The 24,431-nt window shown below is 41.1% G+C and overlaps 1 protein-coding gene across 1 annotated transcript in view; it reads left to right on the plus strand.

The window, feature by feature from the left end:
• The window catches only part of LOC145452921 (complement receptor type 1-like), a 71,755-nt gene that overhangs the window by 34,912 nt on the left and 12,412 nt on the right, over window positions 1-24,431 (plus strand). Inside the window, exons 15-31 of the mRNA XM_080331054.1 lie at window positions 2,890-3,062; window positions 7,049-7,277; window positions 8,496-8,668; window positions 9,112-9,349; window positions 10,228-10,403; window positions 11,485-11,722; window positions 12,644-12,816; window positions 13,211-13,430; window positions 15,298-15,470; window positions 16,686-16,914; window positions 17,788-17,960; window positions 18,119-18,356; window positions 18,724-18,899; window positions 20,132-20,369; window positions 21,573-21,745; window positions 22,171-22,405; window positions 22,952-23,124. Coding sequence (XP_080187180.1) covers window positions 2,890-3,062; window positions 7,049-7,277; window positions 8,496-8,668; window positions 9,112-9,349; window positions 10,228-10,403; window positions 11,485-11,722; window positions 12,644-12,816; window positions 13,211-13,430; window positions 15,298-15,470; window positions 16,686-16,914; window positions 17,788-17,960; window positions 18,119-18,356; window positions 18,724-18,899; window positions 20,132-20,369; window positions 21,573-21,745; window positions 22,171-22,405; window positions 22,952-23,124 — 3,428 coding nt within the window. The remainder of the gene's footprint in view (window positions 1-2,889; window positions 3,063-7,048; window positions 7,278-8,495; window positions 8,669-9,111; window positions 9,350-10,227; window positions 10,404-11,484; window positions 11,723-12,643; window positions 12,817-13,210; window positions 13,431-15,297; window positions 15,471-16,685; window positions 16,915-17,787; window positions 17,961-18,118; window positions 18,357-18,723; window positions 18,900-20,131; window positions 20,370-21,572; window positions 21,746-22,170; window positions 22,406-22,951; window positions 23,125-24,431) is intronic.

The following is a 24,431-nucleotide window of genomic DNA, read 5'->3' on the forward strand; positions in this document are numbered from 1 at the left end:
AGTTTGTATGACTTTTGCCTCGACTTTTTCGGAGCAGCTGAGTAAATTTTGACTACTCGCGCTTCTTACTCAAGTGTTTATGTTTTTTATCCCATCAACACTTCTATACTGATGGACGGTTTTGTAGGCAAAACTAATTCCTTTTACATTCCTAATTTTGAAAATATTTTGAAAAGTAGGAAGTTATTTTAGAATGAGTTTGTATCGCATTTACTTCGTGCTCGGTAAATTACTTGATTAGCTATATTTGAAGACCGCTTCCACTTTCACGTACCCATTTTAGGCAGGATTCTATATAGTAGTGTGATGTGATAGACAGCATAATGGTTCAGTATCCAGCTTCTTGATCGGTAGGTCGTACATGGGTTCTATCCCCGGCCTGCGGGTCAGACCAAAGACCTGATTAGTAACAATAGTATCCATAGCTGCCCTGCTTGGCGCTCAGCATTACCAGGATAACATAGAGGGGTGATGCAAGACTTAGCAAGTCTTACAAGGCTATCTGCACCTTCATTGTCGAGCGGTATATGCAGGATGCACATTGCACATCATGCACTCATGGTATGCATATGCACAGATAGTGTGTATGTACATCATGAGTCGGTGTATATGCCGAAAAAGAAATCAAGGAAAAAATAGACTACGTCCTATTCCGATTCCTTTTTGTGAGAAAATTTGGGGTTCGGATTAGCGTAAAGTCTCGCCACGATAGGAAAGGTTGATAACCACTGGTTGACAATGTGTCGAATGCGAAAATGTGTTGTGTTTTATGCAATATAGTCCGTGTTGCTGGACGCTGTTAAGTATACAGAGCGACTTTATGCATACAATCTCGATGAGGAAGCTTTATCGCGCCAATACGGAAATGAAAATAACTACTATCTATTTCGATTAGGATCATTGCTATCGGTCACGTTCACGCCGGAGAGTCTGCGCTCTGCTGTAATTTCCCTTTAACGCCTTGCGGATTGAGGGTTTCTAATGCATTTTAAATTTGTATTTCCTCGGCGTTTGAGACGCGTGTTATATGGCTCGCGCAGATTCGAGATCGCCCGCGAATTCCTTCCGAGTAGATTCCTATAGGAACATGACCAATTACTATTTAGGTAATTTAAAACACCATTTGTTTTAAATGCAACCCTAGATCCAAACCTTTCCCAAAACTACCTTTACAGAATCCAAACTGTAAAAAGTATGTAATCTTAACAAAATGCAGTAAAGTATAATTGTAATTAGTCTAGAAACGTAAGCACTCCGTAACTGGTCACGTCTGCATTAGAGTTCGACCGATTATCGACATGGCCGATTATCGAGGCCGATATTTAGAGCTTTACCGATTATCGATATCGGCTTATGAAGGCCGATATCACGGCCGATATTTTGTATTTGAAAAAATTTCAAAAATATTGGAAATTCAATGCTCCGTGCTCTCATTCTCAAAAAATCGACGACGCAAAGGGCGATATATGATAGATTTACCCTTGCAGGGCGAGTTTAACTGGGTGAGCAATGAGCATGAGCATGCAGAGAAACTATGCTTCCTGCATTACCATCTATTTTTTCTGGACTGATTAGAAATTCTGTATCATGTTTTGCTTTTTAAGTTATCCCAAATTTCAACGAATGTGCACAATTAAGCAATAATTCTTTTCAATTTCAGCTTTCTCGTTTGTTGTTCAGCTTTCTGTGACATGAACAAGTGCCATCTTGTCTAATATATAATATTTTTAGTGAAATTGTTCTCTGCTCCTTCTATATTAATATCGGCATATGATATCGGTTACCGGCCTTGTGAGTGTGTCGATATATTGGTATCGATATCGGCCTGTAAAAATCAATATCGGTCGACCTCTAGTCTGCATGTTACCAAATACATTTCTATTCATGCGCCGAATTTATTCACTCTTATGACCAGCGAGAGTGGGTCCAAAAGCGAAAAGTGAAATGCGTTTACCTACCTGAACACATAGTTGCTTTGTAAACAAGTATATATGCGACGAATACGGATGGTTAACGAAAGTTCGTGATCTTATGCCTTTTGCGGCTGCATTACCGCAATCACGATCAACCGGGTAATGGTATCCGATAAGGAGTTAGATTCGTTATGGCATTGTTAAGTTGGACAGGTAACACCGTTTTTCATGTACTATTTCGCAGAAGGGAGTGTCAGCGTGCCTTGAACTTTCGTAACCGCCTGTGACATATCGATGTGTGCTATTTTAGCCGTACGGCCAGTTGTTCTACTTCTAGAAATATAGTATTGTCTGTCTTGGAGTCACACCAGTCGTTTTTATTGTATCACGGCAGTGGTTCTAAAGATTTGATAATTCGACCAAATTATACCCAGCGAATACATTACTGTAGGATACCGGTGCACAGAATGAACTGTGCATCAGCAACAATGTTAAAAAGAACAAAACAATGAATCTCACGCAAGACAATTATAATGAATATGTGCTGCAAATCAGTCAGACTTCGACTGTGTTAGTCGAGTGTTAGTATCGAGTTCAATATCAATTTATTCATAATTTTTATCATATCAAAACACCACAAGACCGCAACGCTATGAAAAGATAAGAAGGTGCCGAAACGACTTGGGGTAGTCTTTGAAATCAGACGCTCAACCTGGGCCTAGGCGATGTAAAGAGGCATGTGCGCTGGATTGAAAGAAATAAGGGGTAACATAAAACGAATATAGTGATTAAAATGAATGAGGCATGTGTCGGCGAGATAAATATGTCAGATCGAGATCCAGCAATCCAGACGGCTGGCTAGTATTCATTGTGTGTGTCTGGCCCTCCAGCGAACCCCTGGGTTTCATTTGAACCCTGGTTGATAACCACTGATCTAGTGTCATCTCCAAACCGTTCTATAAATCGATATTTATAGCAACCCTGTCAATGGCGAGGTGCAATGTCCCAACGATTTCGCATTCGGTTCGGTGTGCAAGTTCACGTGCGACGTCGGCTTCGAAACGGAGGGTAGCGCCGAACTGACGTGTTCCGACGACGGACATAACTCGAAAATGGGCGTCTGGGACCGGGAACCGCCCACCTGTATTCGTAAGTATTGGTTCCGTATGTACTTGTGTCTTGAATAGGGCGTCGTCTCTTTGAGTCGTGTCGAATATTCGAATATCACTCGGTATGTCGTCATTACAGTGTGGATGACGTGGAAAGTTCAAATATGCAACTTCACGCGACCACAAAGAATATATCACCCGTTTTATATCGCAATCCAGATTATTTGGTATTTTTCGACCTATTTCATTGCACTTTGTGACAATGCTGTGGATTGATCACGAATTCACAGAGATGTCATTTCCACATAAGTGCTCACCTTTGTAGGCTACTACATGTTTCGTATGCTGCGATACGGCCAGTTGAGGTTTCAAGGCTTCCACAGTGGAAAATAGTATCGAAACTGTAATTTTCGTTGCTTAATTCACTCTCAATGACAAGGAGCGCAAAATTCAGTAGCCGAAAAAATTATCGCTCACACTCGACTCAAATCACTAGTAGAATCATGTTTGAGTAGTAGGATTTGCCAAGTCCTAGTCTTGAATAAATTTTGCAATGTTTACATGAACATTATCTATGTGGTGCATAAATTCAAGGCGTGCAGTTAGACACAACATTTCAACATATTTTATGTGATCCCCAATATTTTGTGTGCCAATGCATAATGTGGTGTCTAACTCTGAATTCTAAACGTTAAAGTGGATTACACATTGTACATTGCTACACACAACATTTCCTAACACATAAAATATGTTAAAATGTGTTGTCTAACTGCACGCCTTGAATTTAAGGTGAATGCGATTCATAGATGTAGCAATATTCACAGGTGGTTAGTAACGAAGAAGTACAGAGAAAGTAAACTACCAGTCGATCAAATTTACTTTTTTGAAGGTATCACTCTCTGAGCGCACCCAATGGATGCGAAAATCGTGGTACAAGACAACAGAACCTAACTCAGAATTATATCGCGGTCAGAAATCATTGCTACGTTCCTACGTTCATGCATAATTTGAATTACAATGTTGTGTTCTCCTGGTCTAAGTCTGAGGTAACTTCTGGTTTCGTATGTCATGGGCTTATGTTCACATCCGTATATCAAGGGGTGGTACACGGGTGGAAATACACCCTCTTTTCACTAAGATTATGTGTACCTTTCAGATCTTGGTTTCTGACTTTGACTTGAAGTAACTTTGACATCCCTTTAGAATTTTTATCTCTACTGGATGTTAAGCATAAATCGACGGGGTTACTTCTATACACTAGGTATCGTGCTCATGACTTACAGAGTTGGAGTCAATTTGGAGAGGTTGAAAATATTGCACGTAATATAGTTGCATCTTTAACCATCTTTTATGTCACGGTATTCCAAATCCAAAGGGCTGGAAATTATACATTCTAATGCTGAATACTTCGAGCTCGACTCTCAAGATTAACGTTTACGTTGAAAAATGCCAAACATTCGCAGTTACAGCATAACAAATGTTACCATAACGAAATGCCAAAATAGACTGTCATTACATCAAAAACTGTTTAATAATGTTGAGTTGTGATGCATGTAAAATGGCTGAGTGATAACAAATAGTTTTTGCATCTGGCCTAGGTTATCACGTATCTCGTAAATGGTCAACATCGTATTTCGTCAGTTCATTTGATATGGCGATAACATGAGATCGTTTTGTACCTATTTACAAACAACGGACGGCGCAAGTGCATCTTATCTACAACAGTAATCATGCTATTGCTGATCATGCCCGTTGTACATACGCGGACTGATATCCCACTCCCATCACGTGCGTTTATATGTTTAAAAAAATCGATTTCTATATTGCAGTACGAAACTATACACAGTTGCAACATAAAGGCTTTCAGGCTCAAATACATTTATATATACATGGATTTTCAATAACGACCCTGCACGCACGGATCCTGGTATTCTAGTTAAAGTCTACTATTAGAAATTCACGTCACCGCGCATGCGGGAAATCAATCTTGCAATCTTATGTTAGGGAAAAACTGTTGACAAGCGAAAACGTCTTATCAGTGGGTATGTATAGGGTATAAACGCAATACTCCTGTAGAAAATTCAGCTAAATGTCGAAATGCAAATGGTTTCATCAAGCTGTAACGCAGGTTATAGCTGGTACCATGTTTCTAACGGTGTCATGTCCACACAGTTATCACTTGTGATGCATGATAGAACTATTTCTAGCAATCCTGACTGCTGGAATGTTATGCGCATGGTCTGATACCTATCAGTGATGAGCGGATAGTGCTTTTCGAGACTCCTAATCCCTCCGACAACTTTAGTGTCTGAGGAAAACTCCCTCCGACTCCGAAGAGCTCAATCCCATACTCCGAAATACTCCGATGAATCTCGTCAAGTATCCGAAACATAATTAACTACAGACAATGCTCAACGAAAATGCCTTGCTAGATCACTAGGTTAAGATAGCTCGTGGCCAGTCATACCATTTTAACCATACCATTAGAGTGGCAAGCATGGTACACTTGGTAATGTGTTTTACTAAATAAATGTGATAATACGGTTGGCCTTATAGTATTGTCTTCTCTTCAGTCCCCAATTGCAGTGCAGATGGCTGATTTTTATGCACTTGGCAATCATTTTTGCATGTTACCCGCCATAATACAACTTTACAAGGTGTCAACTGTCTGTGTTTTGGTTTGTAATCATAATCAATAGTGTATTCTGGTCAGACCTATCCAAAGATATCGGAGACAAAAGTTACAATTCTCCGAAATTCTCCGAAAAAATTTCTGTAGTAAACTCCAACTCCGCTCCGACTGTCACAAAATCGGTAAAACTCCGCTTCGAATCCACTCTGACTCCGCTCCGATGCTCATCACTAGGGCAATTTTTTTTTACCTAAAAACGGAAGATTTTGACCTAAAAAATCTAAATTTTGACCTTTTTTGACCTAAAAAAACTGAAATTTGACCAAATTTTGACCTCACGTATGCAAATTAGGTGTTTTCGCATATAATGTTAAAATTGTACTACTTATCTTCATTTCTGGTTGGCACTGTCTGTCCTTACAAGTAGATTGGCCTGAAAAAACGTTTTTGGCTCAAAAACTGACAGATTTTTACATGAAAAACTAGTATTTTAACGAAATCTGGCCCTATGAAGAATTCCAGTAGTTACATTACGTATTCTGGTGGAAATAATTAAAATTTGTTGTAGTACGACGAAAGATCCTTTCCTACATTCTCGGGTAGAAAGTGTCTGTCCTTACTACGTAGCTTGCCAAGAACGGAGAAAGAACGTTCAACAGCAGCATTTGTTGGCTGACAACACTCAAGTTGTGTGCACACTGCTGGTGACAAACCGTGTTGCTTCAGTCTGGCAATGTTGTCTATATCACAATTTTTCAGCTTGCGCTTCTTGATATAAGAACCATGCAATGTCCAAGCAGTCTTGCTTCAGCTAGGATATTTCGGTACGTTGACCATAAAACCATGTCACAATTTGTTTCATTTGACCATTTATGATTCACAATGAGCAGACGATGGTCCCTTAACAACGGTAGGCCTATAAAGTAGGCTACAAGCTGTCAAATATCAAATGATAAGTTCACCGACAGCGCAAAATCTACGATACAAACGAAATGCAGAGGTCAAAAAATGTTTGACTTTGTAAACAATTTTGACAAATTTGGACCTAACGCTACAATTTTGACCTAATTTTGACTTTTTTTGACATGTCAAAAAAAATTGCCCTACTCATCACTGATACCTATACATGCACACATGCATCACCCATGCACCAATAATGCTCAAGATCGTGGTACATGGTAATAGCGCCACCACATGCATAAGACGTAAAATGTATTGTAGTAGCTCCTATACCCTCTAGATCGGGTAGAAGGCCGAATAACTCACGTAAATCGTGATGACTAAATTTAACACTATGATGAAAATCTGTAAAATTCACCCTTTGACTAGTCTGGTATCTGCGATACACCAGCGTATAACTCACCTTCTACCGTAATTTCGCACTCTTTCCGCAGGACGCAGCTGTAACGAATTCGACGCCGACCTGTCTTCGACAGTGTACATTTGCGATAACGAGTTGAAGTTCGAGAGCAAGTGCGTGTTTCACTGCGTTTTCGGTCATTACATGACGAAACAGTCTAAAATCGTGGAGTCAGCGGAGGCCGTGTGCGGAATGCGAGGCGATAGAATGGTTTGGGGCGCCCAACCGCCGACCTGCAAGGTTAAAATGTGCCCGGAGATAAGGTGAGTAATTTGGGTTAGCCTGACGCAGAGGAGGAATAGTACCTTTTGCATTGGTCCTGAACCCTGCATATTTCAAAACGGTATGAATGATGTGGAAAGTTCAAATATTGACCTTTTATGCGAGAACAAAGAATATAACGCCCGTTATATAACACATTTCGTATTTTTCTGGCGACACCTATTGCTTTATACCTTGTGACAATACTGTAGATTGATTACGACGTCGCAGATATGTCAAATGTACACGACCCTATTAAATTTGTCACTGCAATAATTAAATTAACTAAATTTCATCTGACTCTACTCGCAACATGAGAGAACGTGTCGTCTAGCGTGCGACATCATTGATGCGCTCGCAGAAAGATCGTCGGCGATGAACTCTTGGCACAAAATGATAGACGCGTGTTGGCTGAAACTTTCTACATTGTATATCCAAGAGCCCTATAGTCCCGTCTTTTTCAACTGAGTCCAGCGGTTAACAGAACCGACCAAAAATATATCCAAGTTGCAACATTATTGACCGAATTCATCTATTAACTTTAAAAAATGTTCGCGCCTCACCCGGCTAGGACATAAATGCACAGTGAGATTTCAAGACATCAATGTTATCGACTTTGATGCGTGCTAAGGTAACTCTCGTTTTTCACTGTTACGTAATCCTGCTCGCTTCAATCTGACTACTTAAAAATGGTCATCAACATTCAAGTGGCCCGCGCAATGGTTCGTGAATTTCATGTGGCCTAGGGTTGTTCGAAAATAACTAAGTTTTCCGGATTGCGGGGATTCAGTTTTTACATTTTTTGGTTGCCTAAAAAATGCTGCAGCTGCACATCAAATTTGGCTCGATTTCAACTGGTAGAGTTTGAAAATGTTGAAGTTATTATAAAAAAAATTGGAATTTTACTGTCAACCCATGGAAGTGTTAAGTTGTCTAAAAGTAGGTAACAGACCGATGCTTAACAATTTTTGCTTGCTTCCAACCGGCAAAAGCGAAGTTACTGCAGTTTAAAATTTTGGATTCGCAAAAGTGGCCTGGACTGTGGGTAATCCCAGAATTGTGAATGAAAAACTCAAGTAACGTCGCTTCTACTGGTTGGAATTGCGTCAAATCAACAATTTTATGTGGATGAAAGTAAAATTTGAAAACTTTGGCCGAAAAGGTTGGCCACCCCTGATATTTATAATACGCTTCAGTAATCAATGCTTACCATCTACCAGCAACCCTGAAGGGGGAGCGCTGATTTGCAAAAACGGATTCGCGTTCGGATCAGCGTGCAGGACGGTTTGTTCGGCTGCGTTTTACTTGAGCGGGCAGCGTCTGGTTACGTGTGAAGACAACGGCATCAACGACCCTCACGGTGTCTGGAGTCATCCTATTGCGACATGTGAAAGTACGTTTTGCTGCGTGGCCTTAAAGTGCAGTGTTTAAATACTTTGGAATGCTTTCCAGTTTAATGAGCGATAGTGATATCAGAATATGATTTTACGCGAGTGCTATTAGAGAAAAAAGTTTTGGATATATTTAATAAATGCAAATATAAATCCAAACTCTAAATTTCGTACTCCAGTCACTTCACTTCCACTAGTTGAAATTGAGCCATATTTGCTGTACATCGTGTTTTTTTCAGACATCCTAACCATTCCATGGTGTAGCCAAAAAAAATTAAAATGGAATGGGCGTAAAAGTACGGTATTGCACCAGAAAGTGCCGTTTACCTGATTTGCACTAGACGCTATGCCTAAAATTGACGAAATACACTAGTTTCGTTTACATTGTCATTCACCAGTCATCATTTCTATTTGAGGTGATTTCCAATTTCTTTGTTTATACTAGGGCGCTCGTGTCCAAGCCGCGCGGATATCATTCCGTCCACTCTGACTGAATCATGCGACGCCGGATATCTGTACCAAAGCAGATGCAATTACCAATGCAATCAAGGCTACTACATGGAGATTGCCGGGGTGGTGGCCGGCAGAAATGTATTTGAAATCGCGTGCGGTATCGACGGAAAGAATATGGAATGGTCGTCGGCACTGCCGGCTTGTAAGATAAAGTTCTGCAGCTCAGCCGGGTAAGTAAGATTTCGTGTCAGATTGTCTTTCACCACTGAATAATTCTAGTTGTCTAATGAGATCGAAATGCGGGTAATCTCATTTTAATCGAATTTGTGAAATCTTTCTTTACTCTAACTTTACTTTTAATCCAATTCTCGGTTTTGCTGAAAATGCTGCAGGAGAACTGTATACTGCGAAACAAGCCAAGCTTGCGTTATAGACGTTCGCCGTTCTCATGCTTATGAAATGAGCTGAATTGATATGAAGAGAACTTTCTTGCATTTTTTTTTAATTCAGATTTTTTGCGAATTCGCTCGTTATAATTATGAACTAATTTGAAATGGAAAAAATGTGTACCTCTAATTCTAATCTAATTCGGTAAAGCTGACTCTTTCTCGTTATCCAACTGACAACTGTAGGGTGAGATTCTGTTGAGTTTTACCCGTTACCATGACTTTACAAAAGCTCATGTGTAAAAAAGTAAGTAGTTTCAGGCCAGACGCTGTGAATTAGAAATGGTAGTAGTCTGAAGTCATAACTGGTTGAGTATGTGTTGAAAATGGGCATAACCTATTCAAGTATTCCAATATAGTAGTTGTTGGCCACCTCTGGTTGGTACACGTTAAATTCAAGGCGTGCAATTAGAGACCTCATTTCAACATATTTTATGTGTTCACCAATATTGTGTGTGACAATGCACAGTGTTGTATCTACATCGACGTCTAGAATTCAGAGTTAGACACCACATTATGCATTGTTACACATAATATTGGGGAACACCGAAAATATGTTGAAATGTGGTGTCCAACTGCACGCCTTGAATTTAGGGTGTAGCAGGATGGTATGGGACTGGTATTGGCGGAACTATTCCTGAATTCGATGTTACCTCATTCAGGAGAATACCTGAGAACGGCGCATCGTCTTGTGCGCAGAACGGCACGTTCGGTTCAGCCTGTGTCTTCTCCTGTAATCCTGGCTTCAACATGGTCGGAGAGAAACGGGCCACATGCAAGAGCTCTACCGACAACAATCCGGCCGGGGTTTGGGACGTGAAACCACCATTTTGCGAGAGTATGCAATGCAATTATACATATTGTAAACAGTACGAAGATGCGCTTAAAATAGTCATCGTTGTTACTCAAAGTGTGCGTGGAAGTACCCATTTACAGAACACGTCAAAACAGTTTCAAGGAAAGTAGAAAATGACTATCTTAACATACTCGAGTAATCAGTTTCAAAACGTGGACTCGGCTGAGACCCCGTTTACATTTAGTCGATCTAAGGAGCAATATGCATCCTCGGGACTGACGCGACACGACTCCACAAATGACTCTACAAATAGATGCAATTTTCGAAAATATTTTCTGTTGCCATCATACAGAGCCTATTTCGTCTGGTCGCTAAAACCTACCCCACAACGACTTTCTACTTTACAAAATCCAAAGTTAAAAGAAGTAGTTTTGCCTGAAACACTGTAAGTGGAAGCGGAAGTATACTGAAAAACTTAACCAATCGAGTGTCAGTATTGTAAGCTGGCCAACATTAGAAGCCATTCGTTACGGCCCACCTCTGCATCAATATTGCTCACACTAAAGTGTAAAATTGCGTACACAAAGTTCGTACCCGGTATACATCGAGGGAACTAAGGATTTGGATTTAATTTAGGTTTTAAAAATCATATATCGACCATGATTTACAAGCTGTTGGTTCTTAAAGCGGTGTATGACTCGTGATGACACGACCGTCTTGCCCATCATTGCCTTCTGAAATGTCACTTCTAGCTCATTTGTAATTAAGCAATCGGTATCGCGCTGTTGCGCTTCGACCGAACAATGCGATGACCATGACACTTCAATGTGAAACCGCGTATTTCAGAACTGGTATCTGAAAGGCGACAGCAGAAGTCTACTGATTTTAAATAACTAGTCAATATAATGTTTTCATTTTGTGTGTAAATTGTAATATGTCATGTGTATTGTGTTGGATTTATGTTTTTATATGTCAGCGAAAGTTTGGGGTCCGGAGAAGGCTTACAGATTAGCGTAAGGTTGAGAACCACTGATGTGGAGTTTATACTGTAAATTACTGAATCCGCTGTCTCATCCACTGTGTTACATCGGCGTAAGAAACTAACGGTCTCGTTACAACGCAGGACGGTCGTGCGACGACATCACCTACGATACGACCTCTTTGACGATGGCGTGTGGCGACAGGAATAGATTTGGCAGTGTGTGCGCCTTCACGTGCCGTACCGGGTACAACACTATAGACGCCGACTCCGGACAGTTTGTGGAAAGGGCTAACAATACTTGCGCTGTGGATTACGAAGGGAACATGTATTGGAAATACAGCCAGCCGCTGTGCGTCAAGAAATCGTGTCCTGCCCATGCGTGAGTTGAAGATAGTTTTTGGTTATTGGTACCATCGTTGCTACTGTAAAGTAGGAGTACACGAAAGGTCGTAAATTTCGATTCAATTCTGAGTGGAAGTGGTGAATTCCAGGCAGAGTTTCTCAGTGAATAATTATTTCTACTCGTTTGAAGTACTCAAATAGTTTTTGCCAATTAGCGACTGATTGCTAAAGTACTTATCATTTTAGAGTGCTTCTACTTCTTATTGACAGTTTCCGACAGACAGTTTCTACCGTGAAAGATAAATTATAATCTGAAAGCATTGATAAACATCATGCTTCACTGAATGAATCCAAGTTTGCCAACCTGAGAAAGGTGGCCTTGAAACTACTTTTTCTCTTCGGATCTCTATACATTCGCGAACAAACATTTTCGACCATATGAACATTAACAAGTCAAAGCTGCGTTCCAATCTAACTGATGTTTAAGTGCGGTCTTTACAAAGGGTGTCTACGTCGAGCATGCAGACACGAAGAACTTTTGACAACTGCGATCGGCCACAGATGTCTCATTGACTTCAACTGCTATTGAAGTACATTATCTTGATAAATTCATTGAACACTGTTTTTGGGTCTATGCTTCAAACTTAAAGTTTACATTAAATAAGAGTTATTACTTGTATAGGTGCATATGCATAAATACGCGATTAATGTATCGATTCAGGAATTCGGCCCTCTAGGTACTTCATTTTCTCACATCAGCCCCGCCGGCTGGAGACGTTGGCCGTCCCTGGTTTAGATTGAGGATTGGGTTAGGGTTCAGTTTGAGGTTAGGATATATATATATATAAGTGTTGATTTCGGAATTATGGTGGGGGTTAGGGTAAGTTTTGGGGTTGTGAAACCATATCCCAAAGTGTCGCATGCTAATATGTCGGGCAACCGTCTATTTCTATTCCAGTGCGTTCATATACGGAACTCTTTCGTGTACCGACGGGCCCACGTTTGGCAGCGTATGTTCTTTCAATTGCAAGCCTGGATTTCGGCTGGTTGGCGATTCTGAAGTGACGTGCCTCGACCTTGACCCTTACAGTCAATTCGGCGAATGGAGCACCTCAATTCCTTCCTGCCTGAGTCAGTATTCAGTTGCGCTGATAAAGTTTTCATCACGATGCAAAACAAATTTGACGCCATTCCAATCCGTAGATTATATCCGCATCCGTCCAGGCTGTTTTTGGAATCCTAAATTTCAACTGCAATACTCTATTTCTACTAGTTGTAAGTGAGCAATAACAATTCTTAAGCATTGCTCTTTTAGACAACTTCAATTCCATGTGGTTGGCAGTAAAATTTGAAGAGAAAAAATAATAAATTCAAAATTTTAAAATTTGATATTGAACAGTTGGAATCGAGCCAAATTTGCAATTGAATCGAGCCAATTTAATCAGTCAATCACCGGGTCCGAAAAAGTTGTTTTTGAGCAACCCTGGCGTACAGTAATTGAACACCTTGCCTTTGCATTTCTCAGGAAAAAGCTGTCCCGAATTGGCGCACGACCACGACACTACCCTGGTCAATTGCGGCTCTGCGCGGCTCTTCGAAAGCGTGTGCGAATTCACTTGCAAATCCGGCTACTACACGGCGTCGAGCACGGACGAAGCTCGCACTACGTGTAGCGTCCGTTCCGGGGTAATGTACTGGACCAATTCTCCGCCTGTGTGCCTCGTAAAGACCTGTCCGGATCCAAGGTAGTATTCAGCGTAATATTCAGGGGAAATAATTGAGTCATCGCGCTAATTAACCGCGCTAAAGTTTGGTATACAGGCCGCTCGTCCTGTTGGCGCCCATCTGACGTAATTTTGTCGTTTCTCTCGCACTGGTTATAGAGCCTGACCGATACCGGATTTTTTAGCCGATACTGACCCGATTTTTTAGCCTATATCGATTAACCGATAAGCAAGACCTATGAAAAAACGATATATTCCAAAACTTCTATGATTCGATTACCCTTCGAGACGAATATTCTAGTATCATTCAATATGACTTTATAAGAGTATATGTAGGATGTGATGAGTTTAAATATGCACCTTGTACGCGACCGCGAAGAACAGTGCCAGTTCTACAACGTGAAAATAATTTTGTAGTTTTGACCATACCTATTTCATCGAAATTTGTGACAATGCTGTGAGTTGACCACGACTTCACAGATAAGCTAATCCCATTAGCATATGCGTAGCTTAGTACTACATATTTCCGACGTTGCGGCCTGAGAACAACGACCAATCGTGGTTTCAAGGCTTCCCGGATGTGAAAAAAGTTTCGAAACTATACTTCTCGTTTATAATGAAACTCTCAGTGAAAAGGGGATAGGGATATAACTTCAGTACCCTGAAAAGTAGGCTACTCATCACTACTCGACTAGAGTCATTGTGTCCAGCCATAATCATTTCAATATACGCTTTTACGCAGACTTGGACAACTAGATAATTCTAGTTGTCTAATTTCACTAAATTAGAGCGAAATGCCAGTAATCTAATTCTAATCTAATTTGTGAAATGCTTCCATGCTCTAATTCTAATTCTAATCTAATTTGTGAAATGTTGGTATGGTATGCTCTAATTCTAATTATAATCTAATTTGTGAAATGTCCGTATTCTCTAATTCTAGTTCTAATCTAATTATTGTTTTCCTGAAAATGCCTCTTTGTCCGAGGCATATTGCACTATTGCAGTGAGTTAAAAAGAATATCCCGCTTGCGCAGGGAAATCCAGTGTCAAGCCTCCATCGCATTACTTACACCGTGCAGTCATAGAAGATATTATGACGAATATAGCCTGCTAGAGTAACTTGTAGTCTGCGAACAGCATTCTAGTTTCTAAAACTTTACGTTAGTACATTGCCATTCTGACTAACATGGGCGATGCCCATGGTTACCATAAAAGAAGTAATATTTTATTAAAGTATAGTAAAAATCGAGCCAAGCTTGGTGTACAGAAGTTAACCAGTCTCATGTTTATGGGAATGCACTATTGTTGTTGTTTATTAAACAAAAATATGTGGCGCCTATCGCCTCACGGCCTTTCGCACCGCACACTGTGATTTGATGTGAACTGCATTTTGCTGTATTCATTTCCCATATACAATTTCATTCCATTTCCAAGATTTTGCGAACTAAGTATAGCTCTAATTCTAATTCTAATCTAATCTGGAAAAGGCTTAGTAGCTCTAATTCTAATTCTAATCTAATTTGAAAAAGCTGTGTAGCTCTAATTCTAATTCTAATCTAATTTGGAAAAACTGTGCAGCTATAATTCTAATTCTAATCTAGTTTGAAAAAAACTGTGGAGCTCTTATTCTAATTCTAATCTAATTCAGAAAAGCTGAAAATTTTCTAGTTGTCCAAGTCTGCTTTTACGGCTTCCAATTATGTTCAAACAGCGCCATTTTGTAAGCTGTGTGAGGTCATCAACCTTGAAGTATACAAGTAAATTGAATCGATACCAAGACTTGATTTCGTGAATCCTGTTTGCATGCAGGATACGCCATAGACTTTTTCTATTGGAATCATTTGTATTAACTTGCACGAAAGCTTAAATTTCTCGCGCCGAATTGCAGAGTTCCTATCGGTGGACGGGTCGAATGCGACAGGGACAACTCATTCGGATCCAGCTGCGCTTTCTCTTGCGTCCGCTACCGGGAACTGCGCGGAAGCAAGAATCTGCGCTGCGAGGCTGACGCGCGGAATATTCCTACCGGCTATTGGGATTCCGGATTTCCTACTTGTGAACGTAAGCTGGCGAGCAATTATCGCTGCTAAATTATTGGGTTCTAGTGTGTTATGCTGCTATTTCTGTTTTTATAAGAGATTGACAACTAGAATATTTTCAACTTTTCCAAATTCGATTTTAGAATTGGAATTCTAGGTACACATTTTTCTCAAATAGCACAGAAATAAAATTACAGCTACAAAGTTTTTTTCAAATTATACTAGAATTAGAATATATCCACACAGTTTTTCCAAAATTAGATTAAAAGTAGAATCATAGCTACACAGTTATTTCCGAATAAGATTAGAATATTATGCAAAAACTTGAATTAAATTTTGAAGTATAGAAAGAAATACAACATAAATCAAGGTCAGTTCGTATCAGATCTCAGTTTATTCCCATAAGCACGAGGAGGCAAATATTTTTTGCAGCAAACTTTGTTCGTTTCGAGCTATACACAGTTCAGTAGCATGTTTAAGAAAATCAGAAATGAAATTACAATAAAATTAGAGCCTAGAAATATTTTGCAACTTAGATTGTATTTATTTTCTGTACTTCGCTCTCACTAGTCTAATTATAGACCAGTGGCTCTCAACGTTTTGAGGCACGCTCCCCATGTATGATATCGAAAACTTTCGCGCCCCCGTTATCGTCATATCACAAAACGCAACCAGAATGCAGGCAATCCCAAGGAATAGTTTAATGGCGTGGTAGGTTATGACTTGATGAGAGAATTCTCAAATATGAAATTCGAGAGCAGAGACTATGAATTGGTGGTAAATCGCGCCGTGCTCGAATAAAATTTTCAGTTGACCGCAGTGTCGCGCCGCCCACCAGTTTGAGAACCCCTAAATATACAATAGTCATACATAGTCATCTAGTTGTCCAAGATTATTTAGAGAGAAATTTCGGTGATTTAATTTATTAGGCGTTTCTGTATCCTCTAATTTTTTCTGATCCAATTTCTGATTTTCCTGACAATGCTACAGGAGAATCGTATGGTGTGAAACTAGCCAGCGTTGGCTGTTTATTGTACGGACATTTGCCATTCTCGTGCCTATGAAAATGAACTGTTAGGAATTGAGCTTGATTTTTCTTGTTTATTCTTTCCCATTCATCTGATTCAATTTCAAAGTTTTTGCGAAGTCAATAATTATAATACGACTCTAATTTGCAAAGGATGACATTGTTCTAGTTGCCAAACTCTGTTGATAATGTGATCGTATTGCTTGTCAGTTCGCAGTTGCGGATCGATCGGCGTCGACCGGGCTTCAACGGATTTCGAGTGCGACGACAAGTTCAAATACGGAAGCAAGTGTCGATTTACCTGCGCCCCGGGCCACTACATGACCAAAGAATCGCAGGTTGTAGACGGGGCTTCGGTGACATGCGGGATAAGAGGATACGCCATGGTATGGAGCGAGGACCCGCCTTCGTGCGAGAGGAAATCTTGTCCTAAAATAGAGTGAGCTCTTTGGGTGTTTTGTTTTATTATGGCCGTCTTTGCTTTGTTGGGGTGTTTGGTTGTATTAAGATCGCCTTTGCTGACCAATAGCAATAAAATTTGCGCGGAAGTGGTTGTTATGAAGATTTCACACATAAATGTGATGCAACCTTATCCCAAAATAAGTCGTTTTACCGAAGAAAAAAAACTGTACGAGTGTAAGTGGAACGAGTCTTGAAACACAGCCCATTGAGTACGTAATGCCACGAATCGAAAGATACTTGAGTACTTCGTCAGCGTAGAGGCACGTCGTTAGTGACCAACAGAGTTGTATCCAAGCCACAAGGTCCCGAGTCACAAGTCAACCCTACTTTTACAGTTTTGACTCGAGTCGAGTCGAGTCATTTTCAATTCATCACATAGGCAAGTCCGAGTCCAAGTAATGGTACAAAGGTTCTAGTCCGAGTCACAGTGTTCACTGTTCAGACTCGAGTTCGAGTCCAAGTCATTGTGTTCACTGTTCTGTTTCGAGTTCAATCCTGTTCAACTAATTTTTTACGGCTCTGTTTCGGTAATATTGAAGGCCTCGCATTCATAAAATAGAACTTCCTTCACTTCACTCAGTTTCTGGTCCAATTTCACAAACACCAGTACTGATAGACGAATAAGCGATAATGTAGTAGGTTAATTAATATTCGTCACAACGTAATGCATGTTTTGGACTTATGATTCTCGAGTCATATGGCTTGGTCGAGCTCTATAGTCAAGTCGAGTCACCAAAAAATCTCGACTCGAGTCATCACAACCCTGCTGACCACTTTTGGATCCTGCAGCTGATAAAACCCGCAAAAACCATTCGGTTTTCCGCAACGAGAATGTACCTTGATTTGACAGTGTGCCGATCGGGGGATTTTTAAACTGCAGTGACGGGTCGAAGTACAAATCTGCGTGTACTTTGCTTTGTTCTCCAGCGTTTTATTTGGACGGGCGCGGTACCGTTCAGTGCGAAGACGACGGTAGTAAAGACCCGTCTGGTGTTTGGAGCGACGCGATTGGAAAATGTGAAAGTGAGTGTGGCGATGGCGATAGGCCTACTCGATTCACTGGTTCCCCTCTACTAGTTGGAATTTAGTCAAATTTGGCGCGAAACGATTTTTTTTTTATCCAACCGATCACTATAAAAGTCTTCATTCAAATTTTCAACACTGTCCGAATTATTTCTTAGGACGATCCTGTCCGAGCCGTCGAGATATCGTGCCGTCAACCTTGTCAGAAACCTGCGACAATGGTTACCTCTTTGAGAGCAAGTGTACCTACCGATGCAATCCGGGTCACTACATGAAGATCGGCGGCGAGATGGCTAGTCGAAACGTACTGCGAGTCGCATGCGGTATCGAGGCCGAAGCCATGAGGTGGTCGTTGGAACTGCCGACTTGTCACTTGAAGATTTGTGACTCTGCCGGGTATGTGAATAATATGATGTTACTATACATTGTATACACTCTTAGCCGACAGAGTGTGTGTTCACTGTTCACGCCCAAAAGAATGTATACGATAACAGAACCTAATTTAGAATTATGTCGTGGTTACCGGTTATACATCCTACGCGCCTACGTGCAAGCATCATTTCGATTAAAATTTTATGTTCAATTTATACCGTCGTGTAAGTCTGAGGTATATAGGTTCTGGTTTGGTGCACCACGGGTGCATGTAAATTCACACCCATATATCACGGGTGGTACACGGGTGTGAATACTATGTATTGCCGCCGAAAATAATCACGTGATACTTTTTAACTGTGATTTATTATATAACTTCCATTCTCTCCAGACGAACACCTCGCAACGGTGCTACATCGTGCGCGTCGGCGGAGACGTACGGATCGGCGTGCACTTTTTCGTGTGATCCAGGATTCGTAATGGTAGGCGAGGCCGCGACTAAATGCGGCGACTCGCAGGGTAACAGCCCCGATGGGGTTTGGAGCACGGATTCACCGGTTTGTGACAGTAAGTCGGATTATTAACTCAATCATATAGCAAGTCGCCTGGCGCACTTTGTAGGAACAACGATATAATTTTTACGCAAGCACCCTCCCCCACACTCGTACACATACACGCCTTTTACAGACCGGGACAAGTGGACATAGGTAGTCGGTAACAAAGTATTCATACATTTGTGGAGTAATCAAGTAGGTTTTGCCTATACTTGCCCGTCTTACTAAAGTGGTTTGTGCATTTACACTACTTCCACTTATGTTTAGCAATTCGTGAGGCAAAACTACCTGCTTTTACGCTATAGATTCTATAAAGTAGTAAGTCGTCTTGGGATAGGTTTACATCACTTTCATCTGAGGAATTGTCCTAAGAACCGTGAGAAAAAGACCCTGTATCACGTTAAATGCCGGTATAATTCTGAGAATCGCAACCATTTGCATTGTCAGTTGTCATTTCGTACTGGTCACGATTATCCATATTTCCATTTCATAATTAACGCCTCCCTCCTGCCCGGATTGCCAGAAGTATGCGACGCCTCGACGCCTACTTCTTGTAATCGCTTACTCGAGTATTTTGTTTCCAATTGCAGTGGTTTTGACCAGGATTGTAGCCAAGTCATATAAGGTTCTGAGTCACAAGTTTCATACTTTCATACTTTTGACTCGAGTCAAGTCGAGTCATTTTCAATTCACCACAAAGTGAAGTCCGAGTCTAAGTCGGCGAGCAGAGGGCTCAGTTCGTGTCATAGTGTTATCACTCGAGTCCGAGTCCCAAGTGTTGGCTGTTCCGTTTCGAGTTCAAATCTTGTTAAACCCACTTTTTACAACTCTGCTTGATGATAGAGAATGCCTCGCATTCATAGTGTGCTAATTCCTTCACTTTTAACAGTTTCTGGTCACCTCTTCAAAGACCAGTACTAATAGAAGAAACCCCAATAGTGTGGTAACTTTACAATTCTTCGAAATTACAATGAAATGTCTCCGACTCTCGAGCCATGTGACTTGGTCCGAGGTAGGCGCAGTGACCCGAGTACAAGTCGAATTAATACACAGATTGACTCAAGTCGAGTCGAGTCATTTTCCGTACTTTGCGAAAATGACTCGAGTCAAGTCGAGTCACCAAAAATCGAACTCAGACTCACGACTCGAGTCATTACAACCCTGATTTAGGCTGGTCTCTAAAATCCATATTTTTACCTATAATCGAGTAGAAGTGAGGCTACAAACGGTGGTGTATGTTCACAGGACGGCGGTGCGCTGGTATGGATTACGACTCCACGTCACTAACGATGTCATGCGACGACGGCAGAAGGTTTGAGAGCGTATGCAGTTTTTCATGCGCCACAGGTCACTACACGGTGGAACCCTCGTCCGGACTGTACTGGGGGCGTGCTAACACGACGTGCGCGGTAGGCGCGGAAGAATCGATGTATTGGACCCGCGGCGCGCCCGGGTGCGCGAAAAAATCATGTCCCGTCCGCCCGTGAGTTTGAGACGCTCTGTTGTTATTAAATTATGTATTTGTATCGAAATCAACCAGTATTTTTGGCTGAGTTGGGCAACTAGATTTTTTTATATTCTCCAAGATAAGTCATGGTTAGGTTATGGAAATAGAATTCGTGAATTCGCAAAAACTTGGAAATTGAATTAAATTCCGAATTAGTAAGAAATGCAGCGAAAATCAAGTTCATTTTAGATCAAATCACAGTCCACTCCCATGAGCATGAGTATGAAAAATGCCTGTGCAGCAAGCTAGGCTTGTTTCGCACTATACAGTTCCCCTGCAGCAATGTTCTCTTTAAGCTGCGTACGTGCGCAAATGCGCAGTGCTGACACGGTCTCTGCGCACAGAAAATCTAAGTTGCGCACAAAAAATCCGAAGTGATGATCTTTTTTTTAGTCGTTACGCACTGTTGTCCGAGGATCTGCGCAGTGAGTTGGTGAGTGTGCACAGACTCCTTAAATAGTAGAGGGAACATTGCCCTGCAGTATTTTCAGGATTACCGGCATTTGGCTCTAATTAGTTTAATTAGGTAACTGGAATTATCTAGTGGTCCAAGTCTGCTCAATGTACTGTGTTTTATAATTTTCGCCATCTGTTCGCCGCGATTATTTTAACTGTCATGCCAGTGACGACGAATTTGGAGACACGATTGTTGATATAGAATATGGTTACCATACGTTCCCCTTTAGGAGGATTTGTCCTCCTTTTTCGGGTTATTGAAAATGTTCTGCGAGGACGCCTAAATGTCCTCCTTTTTGGCAACTCGTCCTACTTTACAGCTTTCAGAGCTAAGATAGTGGATAGATTCGAGTGAAAATGGGCATAAATGACGCCAAATAGGAAATTTGTGGTTCGAACGGAAGGGACGACCTTTTTTTAGTCAACCGACCACGAAGTGGAAAAATTTACCATTTTTCAGGATTTTCCTCCGGTATTCTAAATTTGAAAATTTTGCAAAATTATCCTCCTTTCACGATTCCAAAATATGGTATCCCTAATATAGAATGTTCTTTCCAATTCTCTACTAGTTGCTGACGATTTCCTGACGAGTGTCAGCCGAAAAATATTCGGGTTTATCTCAGGAATATATTATTCAATCACAGATTGAAGTTGTGCACATACCTCCAAAAATATAGTTTCCCTTGTTATCTTCGTGTTGATGGTGAAATATGTTGTTTTCAGGGATTTCGAACACGGGACAGTGTCTTGCACCCAAGGGATTGAATTCGGCACCGTGTGCTCGTACGTCTGTGCGGCTGGATTCCGGCTGGTTGGCGTAGCGAAAAGTGAATGTGTCGATACCGACAGATATAGTCAATTCGGAGCTTGGGGCATACCGATGCCTTCGTGCGAAAGTGAGACCTTTTCTATATTGAATGGCGGGCTGCTATACATTTTACCTCGAATGCAAGATTGTGACGTCGGTGCGCGTAGGTGGTCAGCAGGGTTGTAACCATGTCACAAGGTCCCGAGTCACAAGTCAATGCTAGTTTTATTGTTTTGACTCGAATCAAGTCGAGTCATTTACAATTCACCACGGAGTCAAGTCCAAGTCCAAGTCATTGTGTCCATGCACCATTTATTTCCAGTTTAATCAATGTTCCATTCATTTTTCACCAGTCTGTTTGGGTGAAATGTGAACATGACTCGATTCCATTACATCCCTGGTTCTTTTAGTTATGTTATACGTTAAAACCGATTGAGATATGTCTTTACCTTTCTCCACCCCTATATATAAAACATGAATGACGCTAATTTTGTGTATCATCGTAATTACTAGGAAGAGAATGTCCAGACTTGGAATACGATCGCGATAACACGCAGGTCTCTTGTACTCGATCAAACGTGTTCGAGAGCGTGTGCGAATTCACTTGCGACGCCGGATACTACATGACCTCCATAGAGGACGGCGCCGTGACTGGATACGCTAATACGGAATGCGCCGTGAAAGCCGGTACCATGTACTGGACCAATAGTTCGCCCGCGTGTCTGATCAAGACGTGTCCGAGTCCGAGGTGAGTGATTCGATTGTCGATGGCCTGGGACCTAGTCCAGTGGCTCCTAAAGTGGGCGATATTGCGTGGGGACGAGTTTTAGAGACAGAGGTGGAAAACGAAGTTGGCAATTGTGGGAGGGGGGGGGGTTAAATGTTAAAATGTTCAGTGTATTATAAATAATCATTTGTTCCGAAAACTGTTCAAGTGCAAGGAGTAATATACAAACAGAACTACTGGAGTAAGTGGACCAAGTAGATTTTTCAGTATAAGCAACTTATGAAGTAGAAGTAGCATACAAACATAACTACTGGAGTAAATGAAACAAGTAGATAACACGTACTTGAGTACCACGGAAAGTAGAAGTACTTCGTTCTCTAGCTTTTACGGGGCGATATATATCGTGCTTTATAACAGTAACATAATAATTTATGGAGCACCGAATAGAGCAATATATCTTCTCTGCACTAGGGCGCTGTGCAGAAGGGAATTATAATTTAAAGTCGATAAGGAGGCGATGAGAAAAGGTCAGACAACCACTGATGTAATCGATTTTTAACGACGCAGAATGCCGGACGAGGGAAGCGTGGATTGTGATCTCGGGAACCAGTACGAATCGGAGTGTACGTTTTCGTGTGCTATGTACCGTGAAATACGTGGCAACAGTACGTTGAGGTGCGAATCGGACGGTGCTAACACTCCGGACGGGCGGTGGAATTCGGATTATCCGACTTGCGAATGTAAGCAGTGGTAGAAATACTGTTTTATTGTAGTCCAGAGTCTTGGTTTACGAGTCAGGCCAGATTAGTAGCGACGCGTACAATAGGGATGATGTTTGTGATGTATATTTCTTTCGTACTTCATGGCATAAAAAGTTTAATGAAGCCTATATCCCTAGGTCAGAGGATAAATAATTAAATTACAACTTAATACAACCAAATAGTCCAATTTATTTCGGAAGTTGTGTTGCCATTCCAACCTAGGCGGCGATCACCCGACCACAAGACATGCATTTTGCATGTTATGATTCCCTTGTCTGTGATCGACTGAAGTGAATCACTGAGTGCAAATTGCCGTATAGCCTTGCATTGAAGCCGAATATATAGTTCCTATTGGTTATTCTTTCGAAAGGCCCATAATCGACTCAAATCAGACAGACTGCAGATTTATACTCGTGACTTCAATCGCCCTCTGTAAATTCATGGGTGTAGGTGTGTTTACCAAGATGTACACCATATCGTGGGCTCATATCAGGCCATCTTCACTTCCTGATGCCGCATTTGCTTTCACACTCATTCCAATGGGCGAAAACCAGGCAAATACCAGAGTTGGTCAAAGTAGTCACCGTCGCTACTCAAGTAGAAGTAGAAGTAACGCCGGAATTTCTACTCAAGTAGAAGTAGGAGTGGTGGTTCACAAGTAAGTTAGTAGGTATTCTACGCTTATTTTTGCCTACAAAACTGAAAACTGTCAAGTAGAAGTAGAAGTAGTCTAAAATCATAACTACTTAAAAAGTAGTGTGGGCAGGAAAAATCTTCTTCAAGTACTTCAAAAAGTAGAAGTACTTTGTTACTGACCACCTCTGGCAAATACACTAATCTTTATGGATAAATGTCCCAGGGATGTGTATAATGGGCACCTCTTCGTGTACCGGTGTTTTACACCTTATCGAGGTGGAACACGAAAAATGAATTCACTCCACCCCATGGATATATCCCATAGGTCGTTTTCACCCATTGGAATGGGCGTGATAGCAAAATTTTGCTCCAGAATGTGCCGCTTTATCATCATCATCATCATCATCATCATCATCATCGGTTTATTAGCAATTTTATCAGTTCAATACACCACAAAAATGCGATACAATAAAAAGACAGGAAGATGTCGAAGCGACTTGGAGTAGTCTATGGAATCAGACACCCACCTTGGCTTAGGCGAAGTAAAGAGGAGGCATGCACACTGAATGAAAGTAAAGAAGATAGTATAGAAAAAGAAAGCGACAAGAAATAGGGCGGCATGTCATGGAAAGCGAGATCGATAGGTCAGT

Source organism: Botryllus schlosseri, chromosome 12 (assembly GCF_051294905.1).
Source record: "Botryllus schlosseri isolate E-star chromosome 12, Bs_hap1, whole genome shotgun sequence".
Lineage (NCBI taxonomy): Eukaryota > Metazoa > Chordata > Ascidiacea > Stolidobranchia > Styelidae > Botryllus > Botryllus schlosseri.